Source organism: Lissotriton vulgaris, chromosome 1_1 (assembly GCF_964263255.1).
Source record: "Lissotriton vulgaris chromosome 1_1, aLisVul1.2, whole genome shotgun sequence".
Taxonomy (NCBI): domain Eukaryota; kingdom Metazoa; phylum Chordata; class Amphibia; order Caudata; family Salamandridae; genus Lissotriton; species Lissotriton vulgaris.
In genome coordinates this window covers 1,022,648,280-1,022,672,486 of record NC_141685.1, presented here as the reverse complement: position 1 = coordinate 1,022,672,486, position 24,207 = coordinate 1,022,648,280, and the positions used below count along the sequence as shown (strand labels likewise).

The following is a 24,207-nucleotide window of genomic DNA, read 5'->3' as shown; positions in this document are numbered from 1 at the left end:
TCATTTGCTTGGTATGCTTAATAGCCAGTTTCAACCGAATTTGTGGTACCTTCGCTTCCCGGGTGGCCGAATCGTGTCCTAACTGACTTGCAGTGATGAAACTGATTAGAGGCCGGCCCGGGTGGTTGTAGGCCCATATTTGTAACTGGCTGAAGTAACAATAAAGGTTTTCCAAAAAAAAAAAAAGGACCGGGTATCTGTCTTTTCACAAAGATGCATCTCTGTCTTAAAACAGTATTTAACATACTGTAGGACAATGTTATGATGAAGGTCCCTGTACTGTAGATTGAGACCAAGCAGAGTGCCATTGTTTGATCTCTCTTGGCGCAAGAATGGGCTCTCATGGTGAACAGCATGTTTCTATACATTGGAATTGGAATGCTCTCCCGATTCATTTAAGAATGGAACCCTCTGAAACCCTTTTCAGAGCTAACTTGAAAACCCACCTCTTCCCTCAATAAATCTGCCACTCATTTCCTCTGACTCGATTCTCTGTGAGATTTTTCAGCAATCAGCGCGGGGATACACAGCTGTGCAGCCATGCGCTTAATAAATGTTTTATTATTATTATTATTATTATACCCTATGTGACCCGACAGCCTGTGGAACTGGTATCCTGGCTTTTTCTTTGGCAAAGTGAACACTAATGTAGAATGCACTCGGGGTGCGGGCCAGTCCGGCTGATTCTGAAGTACCAGGGCTCATCCTGGGATCTAAAAGGGTGCTCAAGGGGTGACCTCTAGCCTCATATTGGATTATTGGCCATGTCCTAGTTGTTGATGTAAAGTGGCAGTATAGTGGTGAATATAGATTATAATACCAGCCTTTTTTCTGGTGCAGTCGGAGTGCGATGCCTATCCCTACCAGCCCCACCAGTGAAAAGTTCCCTTCATTATATATGAGCAGATTCTATTGTTAGAGGTTGTATTTCCTTAGTGCTCCTATTTTATAATCTTTGGTTGAAGATGGCTAGTACATGGAGCGAGAAACGTTAATCTTGATCAAAGGCTATACCTACACTACAGTCAGAAAGTTAAATTTGAAAAGGAACCACCCATACCTGTTCCCAGGCTTTTGACACAAGATCAAAATCAGTAAGAGGATGGGACCCAAAAACACCCCACTTTGCTCAGGTTCTAAATTCTTCTTGGCCAAGGAAGAAGTGCTCTTCAGAGTACTCGAAGAGCTACTGTGATCCTGGCCTGATGTCAGTCTGTGAGCCAGTTTCCCATAGTTGAGGGGACTTCACCTGAAGTCTACAGAGCTTGTTGAAGAACTTGTGGTCGGCTGAGTACCTAGAAGCCTGCCAGCTTGCTCAGCGATGGAAAGAGTGTATCTGGCCCTGCAGGATGGGGGACTGCCCTGGCAGTGAAGCACAGTGCTGTTCAAGCAGCGTGGAGCTCTCAAAGGTCTGGACTTGTTACTGGTTCTGAAACCAGGCCTGATCTGAGCTGTGAGAGATCTCCCTGCCTCCCTATATAGTTCATACACGAACTGCGCAAATTATAGACAAACTTGAGGGTCGGCGTGTCCTCTGGGATCATCACGAAACGACCAGAGAGACATTTTCTGCCACTGTCCCCAACATGCGCGAGTCTTATGGCTCCCAACAACAATACCATAGCAAAGGACCCTCACAGGCCTGGTGGTAGAAACTGCTAAAGACATATATTCGCCGCAGAGTCCTACTGTGCTGTTCGTTCACAGAAACAAGATCCAAACCACAGGGGTGCCTTCCACAATCCTATACCTCCTGGCTGAGGTACTGACTCACCTTTGCTGACCAGCATCACTCCAAACAAGTAACACAAAGCCTGAAGTAAAATACTGTGTCTGCAACTCAGAAAGATGATTATTAACAGGCTTAGCTATGGCCTACCTAGCTTAATAGCTGCTCACCCGAGCCATATTGTGAGCTCCGGAGAAGGCTTGGACTGCTTGCCCTCCCTACCATGAGAGGCAAATGCAGAAGGGGTGTCCTTGTCCAAGTTTGCATAGCCATATTAGCCCAGCCCCAAGACACCAATGGCAAACACCATCACCAGCCACGGTTCTTGCCTACGAGCCCCTGATAGTCCTGTGGTCTGTCGAACAGGGTCTGACAATCCTTTAATCCCCAACTAAAAAACTCTGTTGTGACATCCTCCGGACATTGCTTCCCTGAAATGGTTTGTCGTTTGTTTACATTACGGATTTTTTTTATTTATTATAATATATGTTGAATGAAATGAACTAAAGAAATTATGATTTCTATAAACTAGATTGATATTTTTTGCTCTAACGGAAGGGCTACATTTGATTTGATTTTGAAATTTGTAAAGTGCCACAATTACACATGGGCATCAAGGCACTGCCGTCCAAATAACCAAGCTTAGCCTATAAAATGGAGGGAAAAAAACTATACTACCACTTACGTGTACGTGCCTTCCTGAATGGCAACAGCTGAGGGCTAACCCTCAATTCCAAAGTCTACTTGCCGCAGCTGAGAATGCTCTGTCCCCATTTCTTCTTTTAAGTTGTAGGTACCATGAGCTGATTTTGATGTGCTGATTGCAGGATTTTTTCTGGACGATACCAGCGGAACATACTTCTGATTCTTGCTGGACTGGGGAGGAACATGGCCTGATGCACTATGCAGAGAGATTTAACTTAATACATTTTCTAATGGGGAGCCAATGTAAGGCCTCTAGTCCCATGGCGGCTGACTGGCGCTTAGGAATATCAAGGATCAATCTGGCCAGTGTATTTTGTACCACCTGGAGTTTGTACTGGGTGCTCATGTTGGCGTCCAAATATAGCGAGTTAGAATAATCTAGGCTGGACATGACTAGGGCAAGAGCAACTTGCCTATGTGCTGACTGCGGAATAAGTGGGAAGATTTTCCTGAGTATCCTAATAATCCAGATGCACGTTGCCACCTTATGATGAGTCTGGGCCTTGACATTGAGTTCCATATCTAAAAGAACTCCGAGACTTTTGGCCTTATTCTCCGGACTGGGACAGGTACCTAGTGTGTCTGACCACAATCTACTGTTCAAGCTGGATGGTCCTGTGCCAAAGGCTACCACCTCAGTTTTTTCCCCATCCAGTTTTAAAAAGTGTTGGCCCACTGCTGACATGCATAATGAGAAATTATCTGCTGTAGAGCATAAGTTATTGGGAATTGACACAATCTGTGTATCGTCCACATAAGAGAATGCTTTCAGACGAAATGTTTGGATTAAGGCCGCCAACAGGGCCACATAAAGGATAGAGAGCGTGGGGCTTAATGCCAAGCCCTGCAGCACTCCACATGGCAGAGCGAAGTCACTCCGCATGGCAGAACGAAAACCTCTGAGTAGAAGTGTTGTAGTTTTACCCTTTGTTTACGATCCAAAAGGAAGGAGGATAGAAGGGCCAGAACTTGATGAGTGAAACCCAGATCTTGAAGATGCTCCATCAGTGGCAGAGGCGAAATGGTATCGAACGCTGCTGGTAGATCGAGGAGTATCAATGCTACCCTCTGTCCTCCATCCACTAGACGCCTAATGCAGCCTGTTACTGAAACCAGCACGGTTTCCATCCCATGATGTTTCCTGAACCCCAACTGAGAATTATCCAGCCCGCCCTGCTGCTCCATCAACTCCATCATGTGGATATTGAGGTGTTTCTCTAAAACCTTTGCTGGACAGAGAAGCGGTGAGATGGGACAAAAGTTTTTGCAGTCCATATTATTCTGGTTAGTTTTCTTTAACAAGCATTTACAATACAACAGTCTCACCTTTGCAAAAGGTAGAGCTATTGGCATTGTAAATGACAACATTTTTATTTATGTGTTGCTTTTGAAAACAGATAAATAAATGGCATTGTCATTTACAATGCCAATATCTTAATCTCTTGCAAATGTCACACACAAACACACAGACCCACACACACACACAGCCCCACACACACACTGAACCCTACATACACAGAGCCCCACACAGAGAGCCCCCCCCACACACACAGAGCCCCCCCCCACACACACAGAGCCCCACACACACACAGACATACACAGAGCTCCCCACACACACAGAGCCCCCCACACACAGAGCCCCCCACACACAGAGAGCCACACACACAGAGAGCCACACACACACACACAGAGCCTCACACACAGCCACACACAGAGCCACACAGACCCCCCCACACACACACACACAGCCACACACAGAGCCACACAGACCCCCCCCCCCACACACACACAGCAACACACAGAGCCACACACACACACAGCCACACACACACCCACAGAGCCACACACACACACACACACAGCCACACACACACACACACACACAGCCACAGCCACACACGCACACAGGGCCACACACACACACACACACACAGGGCCACACACACACACACACACACAGGGCCACACACACACACACACAGAGCCACACACACACACAGAGCCACACACAAACACACAGAGCCACACACACACACAGAGCCACACACACACACACAGAGCCACACACACACACACAGAGCCACACACACACAGAGCCACACACACACACACAGAGCCACACACACACACACACAGAGCCACACACACACACACACACAGCCACAGAGCATAATTTCAAGAGCCAATGTAGTTAAAAAATTACTTGTGAAGAAGCATCCGGGGCACCGTGGAGGCGCTGACAGCTTATTTGCTTATGTGCGCCCGGGGCTCCATCACTGGGTGCTGAGGTAAACACCCTGCGTCACGAGGCCGACAGAGACCTAAAAAAACTACAGGTGGCAACGAGTCTGAGCTCGGCAGGCAAAAACATATATACATCACAATGTGTGGTGAAGCAACACAGTAGAGGGGCAGCGGAATAGAGGAAAGACCGTTAAGAAGAAAGGGGAAAGGGTACAAGAATATTTGTATTAAAAACATGTCGTGCATAAAGCCAAATATTAAACAGTTTCACACAACAAAATGACAAAAAATCAAAAAACCAATAGTAGTACACCGAGGCTCCCTACGTCTCTCCTAACAAAGGGTATGTGCTTAAAAGGGATGATTTGCAGCAGGCAATGGAGGTACTAATTGGCTCACAGACACAAAGTGGGATAATGTACGAAGATAGGCAGAGCTAATGTTCACAGAGGTTTACGGTGTGTTGTGTGTTAGAAAGGACGGATATACTGACCTTTATGAAGCAGAGTGATGCTCTGGTGCAGGTATAGGGAGGAGAGATGACGTTATAGTGATAGACCGGTGGCGTGATGTACTGAGGAAGGGTTAGGACAGGTCAGTGATACACTAATACAGATATAGTAAGGATGACGTATGCACTGGTACATGAGTTTGTACTATGCTGGTGCATGAATGATCTTTGTTGGCCTGGGACTAACAGAGAAAAGATGAGTGGGGTACTGGAAGAGAAACAGAAGAATGAGCATGTACTGGTAGAGGATCGAAAGGGTGGCCTATCAAGTGCTAGAGTGATAACAAAAAGGAGGGGCGGGCCCCAAAGCCACACCCTCTGGAAAATACTTGGCCAAAGTAGGTCTGGTATTGGTAATAGAGTTACCAAAATCAATATCTGAAATATTTTGAACTTCTCCAGACTTTTGGGAAACTCGTGGAAACAATGTGTCACCAACCATTACCACAAAACTCATACTGCAAGGAAGGCTGCAGAACAAGCTCCAGAGAGCAGTGTGTGATATTCCTGGCACATTTCCCAATTGTTTATGGGCATGTTTTAAAAGCTTAAGAAAGGTTTTGAAGGCTAGTAACCCATTTTGCCTTTTCTAGGCATTTACCAGTATTTTTGGAACGAGGTGCTTCGTGTACTGGTACAGGTATAGAAGAGATGGCAATACGTATGTACAGGTACGCGAATAAAAAGGGTAATTAGTGAAGAATGTCCTAATTAGTGGGTACAGGTGTGGGGCGATGAATCGGGCCAGTAGACTGCGATAGCAAGAGGAGATTTGGCGTACAGGTAAGGGAGATATGACAATACTTATGTGAGGGTACAGGAATAGTAAGTGCGAATTATGTACTAGTTGGGGGGTATAGGGATGGGATGGGTACCCAGTTCAGTAGTAAAGTGATAGTAAGGGGGTTTGGAGTAATGTTACATGGCTGCCATAAATTGCTAAATCAGCGTCAGGATATAAAAGAAGGCCGAAATACTAGTACAGAGTTATGAAAGAGGCCTGGTGTACTGGTACATTTAAAGGCCATCTAGTGCAGGGATAGAAAAGTGGTAAGGAGGACTGCTGTACTGGCACAAGTTTTGGAAGGTGTATTAGTACAGAATTAGGAAGACGCACTGGTATAGTTTGAAGAGCTGGTGTACTGGGTCGGAAAAAGAAGAATTTAAGTCATTTTTGGTATATTTATAAGTAAAGATATGTAAGGGTTCTCTGTACTGGCACTCGCACAGAAATGGAGGCCGGTGTACTGGTAAAGAAATAGGAAACAGGAATGATGGCATGATTGCGGGCTACAGACAGGTACCCTACTTAACTTGGAAGCTGGCATACCAGTATGGAGAGAGGGAGCAGTGCTGGCATGCGGTTCTTTTATAAATACAGACTTAATGGTCATACTAGGAGCAGCAAACATACTGTATACGTGAAGGGGCACTGGCATGACAGGAATAGCTGAAGCCAAGTTGCTAAAGAGAGACAAGCAGCTTCTGTGCTGCTATTGGCATGGCTGTGCAAATGCACTATAGCAATGATGAGACGAAGGCCTTGTGATGGCTGGTGCTGGGGGCCGATTGTGATCGGAGGCGTGACGAAAATGTGTTTTGCTGCCAAGATGGAAAGCGGAGAGCCTGAGGAAGTGAAAAATGGTGCCGTCTTCCTAGGTGACATAATGAAGCAGGTGTGGCTAGGAGGGTGTTTCCTTGTACCTGGGGTGCGTGAGGAATGCTGCTTGCAGCTGGCACACGTGGAGGACTGATGTCATGTGGTTGGATTGCTGCCACTCTGCTATGGGCGTGAGGGGTAAATCCATCGCCGATTTTGCAAGAAGTTATGGTAACCTGTTGCTGGAATAGGCGGGAGTGAATGATGCTTTGCTGCTTGGAAGCATCAGAAGGCTGGAATAACCTGTTGCTGGAATAAGTGGACGAGCAATGCTTCAGGCAGATTGAGGGTGATTGCTTGTTTCCTGGGTACGGGTGAAGCAGTGATGTTTAGTTGGTGGGGTGGTGATAGCAAGCTGAGGTAAGGGAGGATCGATGACTGGTGGATTGGTTTTGAAAAGTGAAGCTCTGTTAAAGCAGGTGGGTAGTAAAGGCTCTGTTACTACCATAGTGATGCCCGACTGCTGCGCGGGAGAAGAAAGGCTGCTCTTTTGTTTCAGTGGCCTCAGTGTGTGTGATGGGGTGCCCTGTACCCTAAAACCCCATTCCCTTACCTTGCTCCTGATCTGGCTAGAGGTCTCTCGGAGAGGTGTCACTGCCGCGGGCTACCTTTGTCTGTCATGCTGCTTTTCTTTTGTCTTCTAGTTCCTCCACATTCACACAGATACTGCTCGCATTCCCGGCATCCCTTGCTGGGACACAACACTTCCGATCACGGCTACCCACAAGCCTCTGTTTTGTAGTCCCAATTAATTGCTTTCACAGCATCGAGGGACCTCAAGCCTTGCACCTTACGAAGGTCAAATGCAGTTAGGACTTTCATCAAAGGCCAAGATTTATACATTACCTGAGTGAGGCTTAAGACTTCCGATTTTTAAAGCCTAAAAATTGTTATTTTAGCCATGGAGAAGGGTCATTAATAGGGTGGTATGACGATTTAAAATGAAACAAACAGGGACATTATTCAATTGCGGCACCTGCGCATTACTGCAACCGGCTGACGTCATAGGCGTGAGTCATAATATTTTTAGTCAGGATGTAATAAGGCGAACCTTTGACAAATATGTCGGCTATCCTGCCCACGTCTGCCCCACTGGTGCGCAGGTGAATGGCCGCGCTACACCCCAGGCTGGGCACATTCCCTGGGAACATGGCAAAAACAAGGCCCCTTTCATTACAGATAAAAGTATATGGTGAGTGGGCTTAGAAATGGCGTGCCAGTCACCCCGGGGAACCATTGGGCGAACAAAATCCTCTCTGTGATTACAGCAGATTATGGCCGGTGCACACCAGTCTGCTAGGACAGTTCACACCTGTAGCAGCTCAGGGGCGAGAGAGGGGAGGGCTATTTCCTGCCCTCTTCGTGATTGGAGTGTGCAGCCTGGCATTGCCTAATGTCAGCGGTATGTTTAGCTCTATAAAAACAGTAAATGCATTCATACATGAACAGATGTTATCAACAAAAAGAGACAAGGTGTTGGTTTCTGTAGGTGGGGGCATGAGGAGACCAGCGGTTTAGAGTTCACACTTTTTTACTGCCCCTCACACAGCAGGAACAGGGAGCCTCCGTCCGAGTGCTCTCTCCGTGCAGTGCTATACCCGGGGCCTTATCTCCATGATGGGGGCCATCGTTGCAGGGCGGGTTGTGCTTCATGGCAGGCGCGAGGAGAGGGGGCAGAGTTGGTCTCCGCTGCGGCTGCAGCACCAGGCTCCGGCCTCATCCAGCATCGCTGCCGTCCGCAGTGCAGACGCCTCCGGGGAGCAGTGGCCGGGGCATGGGGTAGGCTCAGGGTCCGACGGCTCTGCCCGTCGCTGCCTCCTTCTGGCGATGCGGGATCGCGGGCCTGCAGGAGGACAAGATCTGAGCTCCACTCCGGGAGGGAGACATCCACTGGGAGGTGGAACCCCCCGGGAAGGAGGGATCTTGTTGAAGATATCCTCCAAGAAAGGACACTGCTCAAATATCGAGCAGTGTGCGAGGGAGTCTTTAACCGGAGAGCCGAGGATTCCTCCGGGAAGGGAGATTCACCCGGGGAAGGGAGATATAGCAGCGAAAAATAGATCAGTACGGGATCTGGGGAGCTGAATCTACCGGGGAAGGAAGGGTATAAGGAGAGAGAAATTTATTGGATGCATAACCTCTTGGGGGCGGGAATCACCAAGTCCGAGTAGCAGGGAAGTGGACTGTACTTCCGCCCCCTCCCCTGCCATCGGGCGCGAGGCGTCATCTCTCACAGGTCGAAGCAAGCACCGGGTAATGACATGCAACTTTCACTCAGTAGCATCTGTGTAGTAAACTTACCGCCCTCGGTATTCCCGCGACCCTCCACAACAAGCGCTGGTGTGATGTGTCATTTTCTCTTTTAGCCCCGTCCCACTCGGACGGCCTCGGGTGACTAGCTGCTGGCGTAAACGTTTTTTTATCTTCTTTATGGGGCCATCTGTCGCCCCATAAAGAAGATAAGAAAGCTTTTAATACAGCAGTAAGTCAAGGAGCCCAGTCTGAAAAGAACGGGGCTAAAAGAGAAAGAAGAACGTCACTAGGACCTCTTCTCCAATGGCTGGCCACCGTTTAGGAGGCCAGCCAAAGGAGAAGAGGGGCGGGGCTTAACCCTCGCTAGTGAAGTTCTCCTCAAAACATAAAATCTCACGAGCTCGACTGCGCATGTGCGCAGTACGCCATGCGAGGCCTAAAATGGGGTCTGATGATTGCCTCCTTCCATCTCCCAGGGCAGTGCCTGGAGCTAATCACCTGGTTGATTAATTTGGAAAGAGGTCGGGCTATGGTACTAGCTGCCATGTGGAGTACTGAATGTGGGCAGGCTTCAAGGGGAGACCCTGAATTTGTGTTAAGAAGATATTGTTCCACCATCTTAGGATAAAGAGATGGAAAGACAGACAATAAATTGGTCTCCTGGTCTGTTTGAACAGAGGTCTGCCGAGATACCAGATGCGGCCTTCTGGTCTGAATTGGCTATTTGGATTCATTAGAGGCTGCTTTGAAACCTTTAGGAAAGTCTACAATCTTGGATTGAAAGAAGTTTGCTAGCTGGTTGAAAATAGTTGAGAGCCCTCAGGTTCTCTAATGCTCGGCGAGGTGGAGATTTGCGACACTACCCCTTTAAGTGCAATACTTGGATTTTCCCTCTGTCAGGACTATTTTATATTCCTTAATATGATTTCTATAGCTGATTTTTTCTTGCTTGCCTTGGTTTTAAATCCATATGCTGTCCTGTTGGCGACATGCCTGCTTGAGCGTTCGCAGTCTGTCATTGTACCAAGGGGCTGATGGTGAAAGTTTTTTTTGCCTAGCTACCCTAAGGGGGGCTATCTTCTTAGCTGCCAACCCCAGGATCTCTGTGAATAACTTTGCCCCCGTATCTATGTTGTGAGAAGTTAGCCTGGCATATGATGTCCACTAGTTCTAGTGGGCACCTTGCACCAGTCTAATCGACCCTTATTGATGGTGGTTGTAAAGTCAACCTTAAAGAAAGCTATCCTAGTGGTAGCATGAACCAGCAGTCTTCAGGCTAAGGCTTCAGTAGGCGAGTTAAGCAAGTTGTTTTACCATATATAACCCCTTGAATACCAAATGAAAGGACACCACACAAGGTATATATCAAATTTATATGTATTTAATCTAAACACAATCCCTCTGCACTCTTTATGAGGTCAGAGGTAAAAATACAATACAAGTCACACAGTTAATATACAATAAGTTGCACAGTATACGTTATGCCCTAGGGGCCTCACAAACCATATACTAAGAAAGTGGTATAAGTACCACGTGAGAGTTAGAAAGCAGGCCTGGGGCCTGTGGGATCGCTGGGGCTACACTAAACAACCAAGGGTTAGGAAGTAGGAGGCCCACGGGAGACGCGTGCAGTGTCTAAACACAGACGCGGGTTACCATTGACTTTCTATGGGAAACGAAGAAGTTACAAATATACAATTTAAGGACACTTCCGGATGGACAGTTCGAGAGTCAAGACCCACGGGAGCACCGGAGTACTCATGTTACCTCACCTAGGGAAGCCGGGTGCATAGGGGTCTTTTCGTGTCGGGTTTCGTCGTAGTTTTCTATGGAGAGCTGCAAGTGCTGCAGGCGACCAGAGGAAAAGTGTCCGGGTGGATCCAAGGTTGGATCGGCGATGTGAAGAACCTAAAAGCAGAGGGGATAGAGTCTGGGTCACTAGCCAGTGACCAGGAAGGTACCAGGAAGGAACCAGGCAATGTCGGGTGCTTGAAGATGAAGGAGGTGAGTTTGATTCTTCAGCCACGAGGTCCAGGAGGCATCGACGATGACCAGGCGCTGGATTCGAGCTGTCCCACAATGGATCTAGATGACTGTCGTTTCGGTAACCGAATTGGACCCAACAAGCCTTGGCAACGGCAACCCACGCAAGATGTCGAGATTGGCTCTTTTGCAGACCAGCAAGGTTTGTGGCGCTTCTCCTTTTCAGGCAAGCCTGGAGCAACCAGGAAAGCAAGTTAAATTCAAAGAAAGGTCTTCAGGGGGCTCACAAGCCAACGGGCAAGGAACCGGGAAGACGCGTCGAGCTCAAATGCAAAGGTGGGGCCCACGGAACACTCGCGGAGTGTGGGGGCCTGGGCTTTGGTGCAAATGGTGTTCGGGGCTGGGGCTTCTTGTACCCTAATGCACAACTTACTGAGGCCTCAGGAAAGGCGTGCAGGTAACAAAATGCAGGATGTCCGCCACGGGTCTCAGCTTTGCTGTGGATGTGGGTCGGGGTCAGAGGAGTCTGGAAGTCCAGTTCTTGTGTCGCAGAGACTTCGGGTTCCGACGGGAGCCTTGAAACTGCAGACCGTCAAAGTTGCTGTTGGTGCCTGTTTGCACAGGGTGGCCACTCCTTGACCACAAGGGAGATGTCTTCCGTCTTCCAGTCAGAATGGTATGTCGAAGGTCCAAGGTATGTCTTTCAAAGATTCGTCCAAGATAATCTAAAGTCCCAGGGACACAGCTCCTATACTTATACTAAGTAGAGATGCCTGATTACCTGACTAGGTCCCTCCTATGGGTGGACCTGAGAAGGGGGTGGTTACACCCCATTCCCTTTGTCCAGTTTTGTGCCAGAGCTGGGGCTGGAGTGCCCCAGCAACTGGTTTCATCCGGGCTATGCATGGAGCACCTTGTGTGCCCTAGGCAGTGTAGAAGCATTCACTGAATACAGCCCTCCCTGCCCCAATACACAAAACCCCTGTCTGGGGAGGTGCCAGCACCTCCCTGGACAGGAAACCTATTGTCCAGGCCTCCCTTGCCGGAGTTTCGTCCAGCAACAGGAGGTCAGACTCGTGTCTGTGGCAGCAGCATCCATTTTGTGGTGCTGGGGCTCTGTTTAACTTTAACCGGGTAAAGCAGTAACTACATGTCTTCTCCCTCTAGTAGGGTGGTATGCCACCCCTGCCGCCAGAATTGGCAGGGGGAGGGGGGTAGTATTCCAAAGTCTTTTGACACCTTACACTACATGTTTTGATAAAGCCAACCCAAAGTTAGCATTAACCACAAGGATTATAATGCACTTAATGCATGCTAGGGCACCCTCTCACATAAAACCACGCACTCTGCCTCCAGGATTGTCGAGGCATACCATAGGAGTGGCTTATAGGTGTATATGTGTCTATATGTAAAGGTAGATATAGGTATACTATATCTAAGTAAGGGGTGATTACACCACCTTACCCAGGCTGTGTGAACAGACCTGTGGTGTCAGTTTGGAAGGCAAACCAGGGGTAGCACAATAGACTCGCAGTGAGCTTGTAAAAGCTTTTGATCATTATTTCCGGGAGAATGAGGGTTCGGTTTCTTCCTCGATATCGCTGTGGGAGGCTTTCAAGACTGTCCTTAGGGGTCAAGCTCTCTCGTTAATTACTGGAGTTAAGAAGCAGAAGGAGGAGTATGTGGTAAGGGTAGAGACGGAGATAGCTGATTTTGAACTGGAACTAGAACAAGAGGTAACCCGCTCTAAACTGCAAGTCCTGCAATTGAAGCAGCTGGAATATAGAACGTTGGTAATGGATGAGGCGAAGGCCCTTAGTCGGGAACAGCAGGGGCGTCTCTATGATGTTGGGGACAAGGCGCGCAAATTAATTGCATGGTTGGATAGGAAAGATAGAGCTAGTCGTGTGGTGCCTGAAATCGAAATGGAGAGTGGGGTACTGATCACTGACCCGCAAGGGATAGTGACATGTTTCGCCGATCATTTCCACACTGTGTACTCTTCCGTGTCGGATAGGCCGGAGGAGGACTCTTGCTTGCTGTTGCGAGATATTGCACTCCCGAGCCTTTCTGAGGCAGACCGAGACCTCATGGACTGTAAAATCACTGCGGATGAGGTAGCGTTAGCTATGCGTTCCCTACACTCGGGGAAAGCGATGGGTCCCAACGGTCTCCCGATTGAGCTTTACAAGCTTCGTCCGGACAAGATTGCTCCGTATTTAAGAGACATGTTCCTGGATCCTGAGATCGTGGTCTCCTCCCCCGCGATCAGCGGTTGGCATCAATAGTGGTAATACATAAGGAAGGGAAACCGAGGAATAAGTGTGCTTCGTATTGACCGATTTCACAGTTAAATGCCGAACCTAAAATTCTGGCCAAGCTGCTGGCTAATAGACTGATCAAGGTCTCTAGTGATCTGGTCCATCCGGATCAGTCTGGTTTTATCCCGCACAGGAATACGGCGTTGAACCTTAGGCGTCTACACGGGGCTCTCGCGAGGGCCGCGATGCTGCGTGAGCCGGCCATTTTGGCATCGTTAGATGCTACTATGGCGTTCGATACGGTGGAATGGCCGTATTTGTGGGCGGTGTTGGCTAAATTTGGCTTCGGGTCGGATTTCATTAGCTGGGTGTGGCTTCTTTGTGCGACCCTCTAGCCCAGATAGTGGTTAATGGACGCGTCTCTGTGCCATTTTGTCTTGGGCGGGGTACTCACCAGGGTTGTCTGCTGTCTCCTCTTTTGTTCGCATTGGCCCTAGAGCCTCTCGCAGCTTGGATCCGTTGGGAGCCCTCAATGAGGGGTATTCATTGGTCTCCGCAGTTCGAAGATCGCATCTCATTATATGCGGACGACATCTTGCTTTACTTAACTTCGCCAAGGAAATCTTTGATAGTACTATGTGATGCTTTGGCTTCCTTCGGTAGAAACTCTGGCTTGGTTATCAACTGGGTGAAATCCTATCTTTATGTTCTTTGTGGTGATGCTCTGATCCTACCGCGTAACTGCTCCATCCAGATAGTGCAAGAGGGGTTCAAATATCTCGGCATCTATGTATCGATGGACCCCGTGGTTCGATATGAAAAGAACCTTCTCCCTCCTTTGAGTCGGTTGAAGCGAGATGTTGCGGGCTGGCGGAGGCTCCCACTGTCACTGCTCGGACGAGCGGCTCTTTTCAAGATGATGTCTCTCCCTCGTTTTCTATATGCCCTTCAGAACACACTTAAAATTGTTCCAGCTAGTTTCATTTGTGTAGTTGAGGGTCTGCAAAGAGAATTGTTGTGGGATGGCAGACCTCGCATTGCGCTTGCCAAGTTAACGCTCCCGTGGTATGACGGGGGCATTGCTCTTCCCGACATTAAAAGATATTATTGGGCGTCGCAGTTAGGGGCCATCATCCACGGTATGTATAGCCCTGAATTAAATCCTGGTTTCGCCATGGATAGGTGGCTACTTCCCGGCGGCAATTATTACTGAGCGTTATATTCTAAATCTGTGGTAAAAACTCTTACGGGGCCGACGAGAACGGCCGTACGGATATGGCAAGATGCTACTAGTTTGTTAGGGTGGAAGGATCGTTTGACCTTGGCGACCCCGCTTTTCAGCTCTGATAGGTTTGGTAAATTGTGGAACACTAAGGGGTTCGACAAGTGGGATCTCATTGACATCTCCAGGGTGTGAGACCTCTGGGTTAAGGGACAAGTGAAATCGTTTGCGGCCTTGCAGACTGAGTTTGAACTGGGAGGGACGGAGTACTTCCATTATGCTCAGGTCTGTCATGCACTGATGTCAGTCTTCCCGGAAGGGGAGGAAATACCGGAATATACCCCATTGGAGGACCGTGTGTTGGATGGCCATATGCCAGATAGTACCATCTCCCTGGTGTATAAAAAACTGATTAATCACAGGGCGGACCTTCTGTCGCAATTACGAGATCATTGGACCCGTGACGGCCTTGAGCTTGATGATGAAGACTGGCAATCGGCGATCTCCTCACCGAAGGAGGTCGCGGTTCCGGCACAACTCCGATTAGTTCAGCTCAAGATATTGCAGAGGGTCTATGTCACGGGTCCCCGTCTGGTCCGGGTGGGTTTTGCCGAGGAGGGTCTGTGTCAACGGGGTTGTGGACAGCTGGGGACGTTCCTCCACATCATCTGGGAGTGTCGGGAAGATACTGACTATTGGAGTAGGATACACGAGGTGATGCAGGAGGTTACAGGTGTGGCTCTCTTGCCAGAGGCCATGTGCTGCCTGTTGAATGTTTGGGAGCCCACGGATCATAATGTGGCACAGACCCAGTGGGTGACTCTAGGGGCCATGATTGCCAAACGGAACATTGCACAGTTGTGGGGGTCCCAGAGGCCTCCTACTCTTGAGGTGTGGATGGAAAACGTGGACTGGTGAATGTTCAGGGAAAAAACTGTATATTTGGCTCTGGCTCGCCCCCGAAAATGGCATAAGGTTTGGGGTCCCTGGAATAGATATAGAGGGGACATATGTGTACCACCAGCGACTGCAGTCCTTGATGTCCCGCTTTCCCCCTGACCCCTTGGTGTTCCTGATTGCTTTCATGTTACTGCTGCACCCTCTTCTCCTCCCCCCTTCCCTCATCAATGCGTTACTTATTGTAATATCTACGGAAGGTCGCACTGCCCTCGTATAGGCTATGCACTTTTGTACTTTGTTGATGCGTTGCTTTGTTTTTCTTTTTCAAGAAAAAGAAATATAAAAAAAAGAATAACATAACATTGCATCAAAATAAATATGAGGAATTTTATGATTTCAAACATAATACTAAAGAATTGACTTTTGAAGTCGGAGATTTGGTACGAGTAAAGTTACCGTTTAAAGTAAAGAAAGGACAGAATACATTTTCATCACCATTAAAAGTGATTGAAACTTTCAAGAATTCAGTAAAATTGTCAGATGGTAGAGTTTGGCATTTAAGTAGGATTGTAAAATGTAATGGTAATGTACATAAATGTTGGAGAGTCAAAGTGTTTCCAAAGATTCTCGGAGTTTTCATTGGTTGGATGAGGAACCATCTGTTAATCTTTCTTCAGAAAATGGTCAAACGGATAATCTTGTTGATTTTGCAACAGTAGAGAATGGAATTTCATCTGACTCTAGTACTCATTGTCTCAATGAAAATAATTCTGTTTTGGAAAATATTTCTATTTCTTCAGAGTTGACTGACACAGGAAATAATCCTGTTCTGGACACAGAAAATATTCAGGTTCCTAATCTTCCAGGAATTGTCAATAGTTTTGGTAGGACCATTAAACTACCTTCTTATCTTGAGGATTATATAACAAAAAGCGAATTCCTTTTTGTTTGTGTTCTAAAGGGAAGAATGGTGTTCTAATGCTTAGGATGTAGGAAGTATTCTAGGGTGTATTTTTTTTTTTGTTTAGGATGTAGAAAGTATTTAAAAAAAATGTATTATAGAGGAAGTATTTGTGAGAATTTCATCTTGTATTTCTAAGAAAGCTTTTAAGTTTTTATTTATTGTATTTTCCTACTCTGCATGTGTTATACTGTTTTCAATGTTAAAGTGGGAAGATGTGTTGTGTTTATACTTATTATACCTACTGTATGCCTTTAATTGTCTTGTGTTCTCTGAACTGCATCACTGATGACACTTGGAATTCCAAGATGTCATTGGTGATCAGTTGAGGAGGTTGATCTGGATACAGCAGCTGTGCAGAGCTGCTTATGCTGTGCTGGCCTTATTTGTACTTATAATCAATAAAATTGGATGTAAAACGAATGATTAAGTGTAAGTAACAGACACTCTATTCTTTAATATCCGGAAGTTGATACTGGTCCTTGGGTTACAGTAAAGGACTGGAGGGTTTGGGAAGTAATGACACCTGTGGGCGGGAGATCCAGTTACAATTACAACGTCACTTTAGTTAAGACACTACCTTGCGTTGTAAGATTTCCGCCGTATTCCACGGGCTGGAATTGCGAGGAAAAGTATTTAAAGTTCTAGTAATAAAAAGGCGGGGGGATAATCCTAAGTGGTTACCGGGTCGTGCATTATCTACTCTCTAAATGTCGTGCTTTTCAGGACCGGCATCTGAAAATTAAAACCGGGAACAATTTACACTCCCTGCCCTTGCCGGTAGGGTTTTTGGGAAGGAAAAACTCCTGTGAGCGGGAGATCCCGTAGTAATTACGACGTGAAGGCATTACCTTGTGTTGTATGATTTCCGCCGTTTTCCAAGAGCTGGAATTGAGAGGAAAAGATTTGGGGCCCGATGTAGGTCACCCGGTATTTGGTGAATGAGATGTAGGGGGCTATATTTTACAGAATCGGTAAATTTACCGATTAGGTAAATTTACAGATTCTGTAAAATACCGAATCGGTAATTTTACCGATTCGGAAAATTCCTGATGTAAGTAGCACTGTTTCCAGTGCTACAGGCCTTTCAGATTCAGTATTTTACCACCCAATCCAATTGGGTGGTAAAATACTGAATCCAGGTGTGCATGCACATGTGTGCATGCACACCTATGCCATGTGACAGACAGACATGCCCTTAGGGCATGTCTGTGTGCCACATGGCACACATGCCTGTATTTGGGGTGCTAGAGGGTGTCAAAGTGACACCCCCTGCACCCTTGCTGGAATCGGTAAACACCGATTCGGTAATGCCAATTGATTCCTATGGGCTTAAATGCCCATAGGAATCAATGGGCATTACCGAATCGGTATTTACAGAATCGGTAAATACCGAATCTTAACGATTCGGTATTTACAGATTCTGTATTACCTACATCCCCCCCCCTCTATTTTACCACTTCATAAATACCGATTCGGTATCATTCGGTATTAAAGAAGTGGTAAAATAAAATTACCTACATCGGGCCCTAAATGTCTTGCTTTTCGGAACCGGGATCTGAAAGTTAAAAACGGGAGATATTTAACTGACAGGCCATGTGTTGCCGATATGCCGGCTGGTTTTAACGGGGTGAGCCGGTAGTACTTACTTAGTCTCCAGCCTAATATTGTTAGTGAAACTGCCATCACAAGATTGACATTCGATGCTGTGGTCCAGTGGTTCCCTAAACACACTTTGGGGACTCATCTAGCTTTACCGGACATCAGACGGAAGCGATTTTTTTAATGTAATAGTAGACATGCTTTCAAAATGCTGTGAATTCCCAAAATAACATGCTTTTACAATTATTTGCCTTCCTCACTAACAGCATTTGTTTGTAAATGTCATGACCATGCCTTTCGATATGTCTTCATCGGACTGTGGCCAAGATATTGATGTGCAGATGGTGAACTGCACTGGAGCTCAAACTCTTTTCAGAGTGGGGTGCTGGCCTGCGGCACCTGTTTGAAAACCCCTTCTGAAGCAGAGTGTGGGTTAGGACCTCTTATCCATTTTTGTGTCAAAACGAGGCCCAGTGGTGCTTTTTAGACTCCTTTGCAGTTTTATATTGCTCAAACCTAGCCCAAGGGCATTGAAGAGATTTGCATGACCACCAGGTTACATTATGCAATCAGATTCATTTTATTTAAAGCACAGGAGATTAATTGATTTGCTGACAGACAAAGCTGGGACTCGAACCTGGTTCCCCAGATCCAAAGTCAGTAGCTCCGGCCATAAGGCCGCATCCATATTTCTCAATTTATGTGTGAAAGTTATACACAAGTGGGGAGGCTAAATATCTGTAGTGAGCAAATTCTATGCTTAAATAGTTTTGTGAAGTAAATCAATAGCAGAGGAGATTCTGGGAGGTTCACCCAAGGTTTTGCTTGGGAATACCTGCAAGGGTTTGTTTTAAAACTGGAGTTGGGGACATAGTTCAGCACCTTTGCACCAGTGGTGCTGAAACGATTTGAGAGTGGGGGTGAAGATATCATTATTACATCACTGAAGTCATATGGATTGTGAAAAATCCTAGCTTCTCACGAAGTGTAGCAAATTTATTCATCAGGAGAGTGCAAGGTTGTACAATGTTGCTGGTGGTGCATTCTAACGCCCACTGTCGCAAATCTATTTCTAAAACATTGTGTAGGACACTGTCATTTGCAGACAGCACATTTTCCATTGAATTACCACTACTTTTGCACAGAGATACAGTTTTACGGATTTATTTATAAAGTTTTAAAAATGTCTATGGTGTGTTCAGCTGTTTGCCGATTTGCAAACATCGAGGTAGTTTAGAGAACAACTGGTGGAAAAGCTAGTGGCACAGATCTGGAATCTTCACTTTATTGAAACAAAGCTATGGTGGGAAACAAGAATCCGTTGGAGTAGGGGGTGAAATGAGAGCATTAATAGATACCAGTGCCTCATGTTTGTTGCTGCTCCACTGCCTCACTGTTTGTCTCACAATTTCTTCTCAATTCTTTTCTTCCTATAGTTGAATCTGATGCTCTCTGTGCGAGAGAGCATCCTACAGCAGCGCTTCCCGGAGTTTGTGCAGGACTTCATGAGAACCATGTACAGTGACAAGAAGTATCCCAAATGGGCCGTCGATGCACTGACCTCAGTCAACATCATTCTGGATTAATGCATAAGGACTTGTGATTCCAAGCCCTTGGACAGTCATTAACGCTACCTCCCAAAGTTGACTTTTGGGACTATTAGCTCGTATCTAAGTTGTACGGGACCACTCAAGCCAAGGACCGAAGCCCATGTACCAGAAGGAATTGTTCATTCTCGCTCCATGGATCTCCCTAATCAAGAACTAGTACTAGAGCGCCGGGCAGGGCACACCAGAATCCAGAGCGGCATGGTTTTCACCTAACAGCTGATGAAGGGGTAAACAGTAGAAAGCAAATGTCTGGAGATCTGCTTCCAGTAAACAGTGCCTCAGATCCTTGAATTTGTTGTACCGCTTGCCTTTGATGTAGGACTTTTGGAAGTGCAGGAGGAGGAATAGACTTAAAATTGCATGCGTGTCTATTCACTATTGTATGTCCATACTGCTGTGCCGCATTGGGTGTGTGAGCACTTCCTAGGGTTGATGAGAGCTGTTTGGTAACCAAGGCACAGGAATATGCAGTGGTGGCGGGGAGTTCGCTGGTGATGATTTTTGTTCCTGCGTCTTCATTGTTGATTATAGTCCACGAGATGGGTAGAGCGAGAACATGGAAAATCAATCTCCTAATCGCATGTATTTTAACACCTTTTTGTTTATGTGCTAAATGGTCCTGTATCTCACAAGAATGCACAGGCCAAAGAAATACCATGTCCACAGATATACCAAGAAGTAGTAGGGAAAGTGTGAAATGTTGGTGTGTCAAGACATTACGTTATGAATCTATGAATGTATATGGCTCACCTGGTGAAGCTTACACTGCATCTGGGCATTTTTGGGGTAAACAACTCTTGAACAGTTTTATCATTGTTGCCATTGGCTACTAATTTACCTCCCTTCCCCTTCCCTAGTAACTTGTTGTTTATTTGAGAAGTCTCCCTGAGCTCTCTGGCCTTCTTGTGAGAGCTGACTCTAATTTTGATTTTATCGTCTGCGGTAAGACTAGGTGTGAAAACTTCTCTCCTCTTCTGAGTCTTTATTAACGCTTTGCCCGTGTCTCCTTCATTCCTGGCCCATCAGGATCATGCGATCACTCCGTACTCTTAACTCTTGCATTTTTATACTTTCCTTTTTGGTAAACTTTTGTATAATGCTATTTTAACATGTAAATGTTAGTGGAGTAATTTTTACCAGTTTTACTTTCATACACGCTTTCGTAAAAGTTCCAAATTAAATGGCGTTTGTTTCACAGCCAACAGCATGGCTGCATTTTATGCATCATGTAGCATCACTAGCCTACTCCCCAAGAAGGAATTCATACATGGACCATCAGATTGTGTAACAAAGCCTTGTATTGGACATTTTGGGAATGGGTCTTTTGGAAGAAGGGGGACAAAGTATAGGCATTTTATTTTAAGTATAAACATTTATATATTTACAAAAGCTTTTGCAGTGAAATGTTTCACATTAAAACGCCTTAATTACGGAAGGCGATCCATTGTGTGGGCGGTGTCGTGTCGGCCAATGGACGTGCGCAGCACTACGGAGGTAGTGCTCGCAACGGCCGTTGGCCGACGGGTGCAAGGAAAGGGTTAAGATCCATTTGTTCACACACGTAGAAGGATAACCCTGGTAGCAGAGAGGTGTGTTGGCTATGTATTCAAAGATCAAACTGTATCATTTTAACACCTTCCAATTGGTTTTTATTAAAGGATCTGTTTACTGCTTTTCCCATTTTCCAAGTTGTCTTTCGGGAACGGTGTAGTGCAAAACTATATTTGACATTGACTGTGACTATCCAGATTTATTTCTTTTGATTTCTAATGGAGGAAAGAAAGTTCTCCTCAAAGGCAATCTAGTCTTGAATTTTTTAGTAGCTGAAGAAATGCTGCACCAAATAACAGGTTGTTTGCCAGAAATACATTTGTTACCAAGAAGGACAAACATCTTCCACAGTGATGTGAAGGGGGCGTGATCTAGAAATAATGTTACTTTTCATTCAGCTCTGATGTTACGCGACCACAAACTAGTTCTTTGGAATGAACATCTGCCAGCTTTGTAAACCAAACTGTTCCCTTAAGCAAAAGACTGTATACCTTATGAGGATTCATATTGTTGTAAGAAAGCAATGTGAACTAGCACATCTTGGACACAGAAACTGGATGCCTGTGAGATCGCCTGTTACAGGCATCATTAGTCAATTTAGGAATAAGGAAGCCGCTGTGACAGTGTAGTAGGAAAAAAGTTGTGTACCCTTCTCCTAAAATCAGGCACCCGGCGAAAGTATGAGTGTAAGAGAGGTTTATAACTGTGATTTGTATTCACATTCACTTAATTCACTTTTCTTGCCTTTATCAGAACACAGATAAAATTGGCTTTTTTTAAACTAATCTAATGGTAGTACTGGTTCATTTTTCTCTGTTTTATTTATAGACGTATTTCGGTGTGACTTTGTTTTACTAAATAATTTTTACTTTATTATAAACAACTTAATCATGTCTTTTTTTTGAACATTTTGTTGACCCTCTGGCGCACACCTATAACTCTGCTTCAGGGCCTTTAACAACTGGTATAGCATTATAGGTCTCTACCCAGGGCTACACTATGCAATACCCATCGAGGGTTCAAAATTAAATATGGAGGATGAGAAAGACAAACTTCGGAATGTTGAAGCAGAAGGCCTGTAACACCTATTAGAAAATTGAAATTCGGAGCACTCTATTAAAGACAATGGAGTGCTCCGTGTTTTCACAGGCCGGTTAAGGCCCGCAAAGCAACATTCCAATGTTTTCACAAAGGCATCTAGAGCTCGAGGGGATTTAAATCCCCTCGGGCTTCGAGAGCCTTTGTTTTATTTGTTAGGACATTCTGCCCTCTAGTGGCAGAATGTTCTAATAGCCTTATAGCCCTTCGTAGCTGTGCTATACCAGCTATTAAAGTCCCGCTCCCATGTAACGCTGGAGCGGGCCTTAAATAGCCGGTATAGCCCACTACGGTGGGCTATAAGGCTATATTATAGGCCCAGAGTCACTCCATTGTCTTCAATGGAGTACTCTGTATTCTAGTAGGTATTACTGGTGGTGTTTATTTAGCTTTCTGTTTGTTCCTTCAAGCAGTGTAACAGGCTGTGGAGCCCCAGGCGACACAAACAAACCCTTTTCTTGGAATATTCAGCCTTTCTGATGGATACTTCTAACTACAGATTCCGCACATTGTGAATATTCCCCGGCGTCAGGCTTGATCCGGAAACTTAAAATCAGTACTTCTGTGTGCCAATTGGTGGTGTTGTATGCTGCTGTTGTTCCACACTGAAAGTAATGGATGGAGCCGCATATAAACACCACCCGTGCTTGCTGACATTAGTTCCCTTCTATCTGTGCCTTAACCCCTTCGCTGCTCATGACGAGCTCAGCTCGTCATGCAGTACACTGGTCGTGTGCTGATGACGAGCTGAGCTCGTCATGAAATAATGTATTTCAAGGCTCTCCAGCACAGGAGGGGGATTGCCTTAGCAGTCATGTGGTTAAGATATTTGGAAGGTGGTGCACTCTTAACAGCTCCTACAAATCAAATTTGGGCTTCATCCCCTTGTTTGAAATGATGCGACCCAATATTCTACAGAATCTACACCCACTTGACACTTATCCTTGCTTTCTGTAAGTCCAACAGATTTCAATGCCCCTTGTACTTCTCTTAAAGCACTATCATGATGTGCCACAGAATCTCCGTAGATCAGGATATCATCTTGAAAACAAAGGACATTCCGGATCCCCTTCAGTACATCTTGCATCACCCTTTGGAATGCTGCAGCTGCAGAGATGAGGCCAAACGGCATACGGCAAAACTGATAAGCTCCAAATAGCGCGATGAAAGATGTAAGCGCTTTGGAATCTGGAAGAAGCTCAATATGGTTATAGGCAGATGATAAATCAATAACACTACACACTTTTGCTTCACCTATTACACTGAAAATGTCATTAATTCTGGGCAAGGGAAATCTGTCAAATCTTCAAAGTCAACACAGAGACCGAGACCCCTCCCTCCGCTTTCTGTGTTACCACAATCAGAGCCAACCATAATTAGCTGTCAATTGCTTCTATTATTCTTTGATTTACCAGTTTGTTCAATTAATTTTTATGGGGATCTTGCGTGAGATATGGAATTTGTCTCACGTTGTGTACAACTGGTAGAGCATTGTCTTTTACTTTGATCTTATGTTGATGTTTTTTAAGAAGGCCCACCTTTTCAGAAAACACAGTGGGAAACTCACAGCACAAGGCCATAAGAACCTGCTTCCTGGGGATTGCTACTGTTAAAACTGGATTCTCTTTGTTAGGATTTAATACAATACCTAGATCTTTTTGATGAGCCCAACCAAGTAAACTGGATCCTCTCTTAGTTAAATACACTTTCCCCACTGTTGATCTACCCTTGAAAGTAATTTCCATGGTCAACATTCCAACCAATGGAATAGTAACTTTATTGTACCCCCCTGGTTTGATGTCAGGTGGAGTCGACTCGTGAACCTTATCTTTGAACTTATCTTTCAATGTGCCATAGTCAATTAAAGTATACGGAGAGCAAGAGTCTGCAAAATTGTAAAATTACTCCCCATCCAAA

General features: G+C 45.9%; 1 protein-coding gene across 1 annotated transcript in view; it reads left to right on the top strand.

Moving 5' to 3' along the window:
• Positions 1 to 21,977, top strand: part of QTRT1 (queuine tRNA-ribosyltransferase catalytic subunit 1) — a 325,564-nt gene extending 303,587 nt beyond the window's left edge. The window contains exon 10 of the mRNA XM_086961633.1: positions 19,468 to 21,977. Within this exon, the coding sequence (XP_086817759.1) occupies positions 19,468 to 19,617 (150 nt within the window). The 3' untranslated portion in view covers positions 19,618 to 21,977. The remainder of the gene's footprint in view (positions 1 to 19,467) is intronic.
• The last annotated feature ends 2,230 nt before the right edge of the window (positions 21,978 to 24,207 follow it).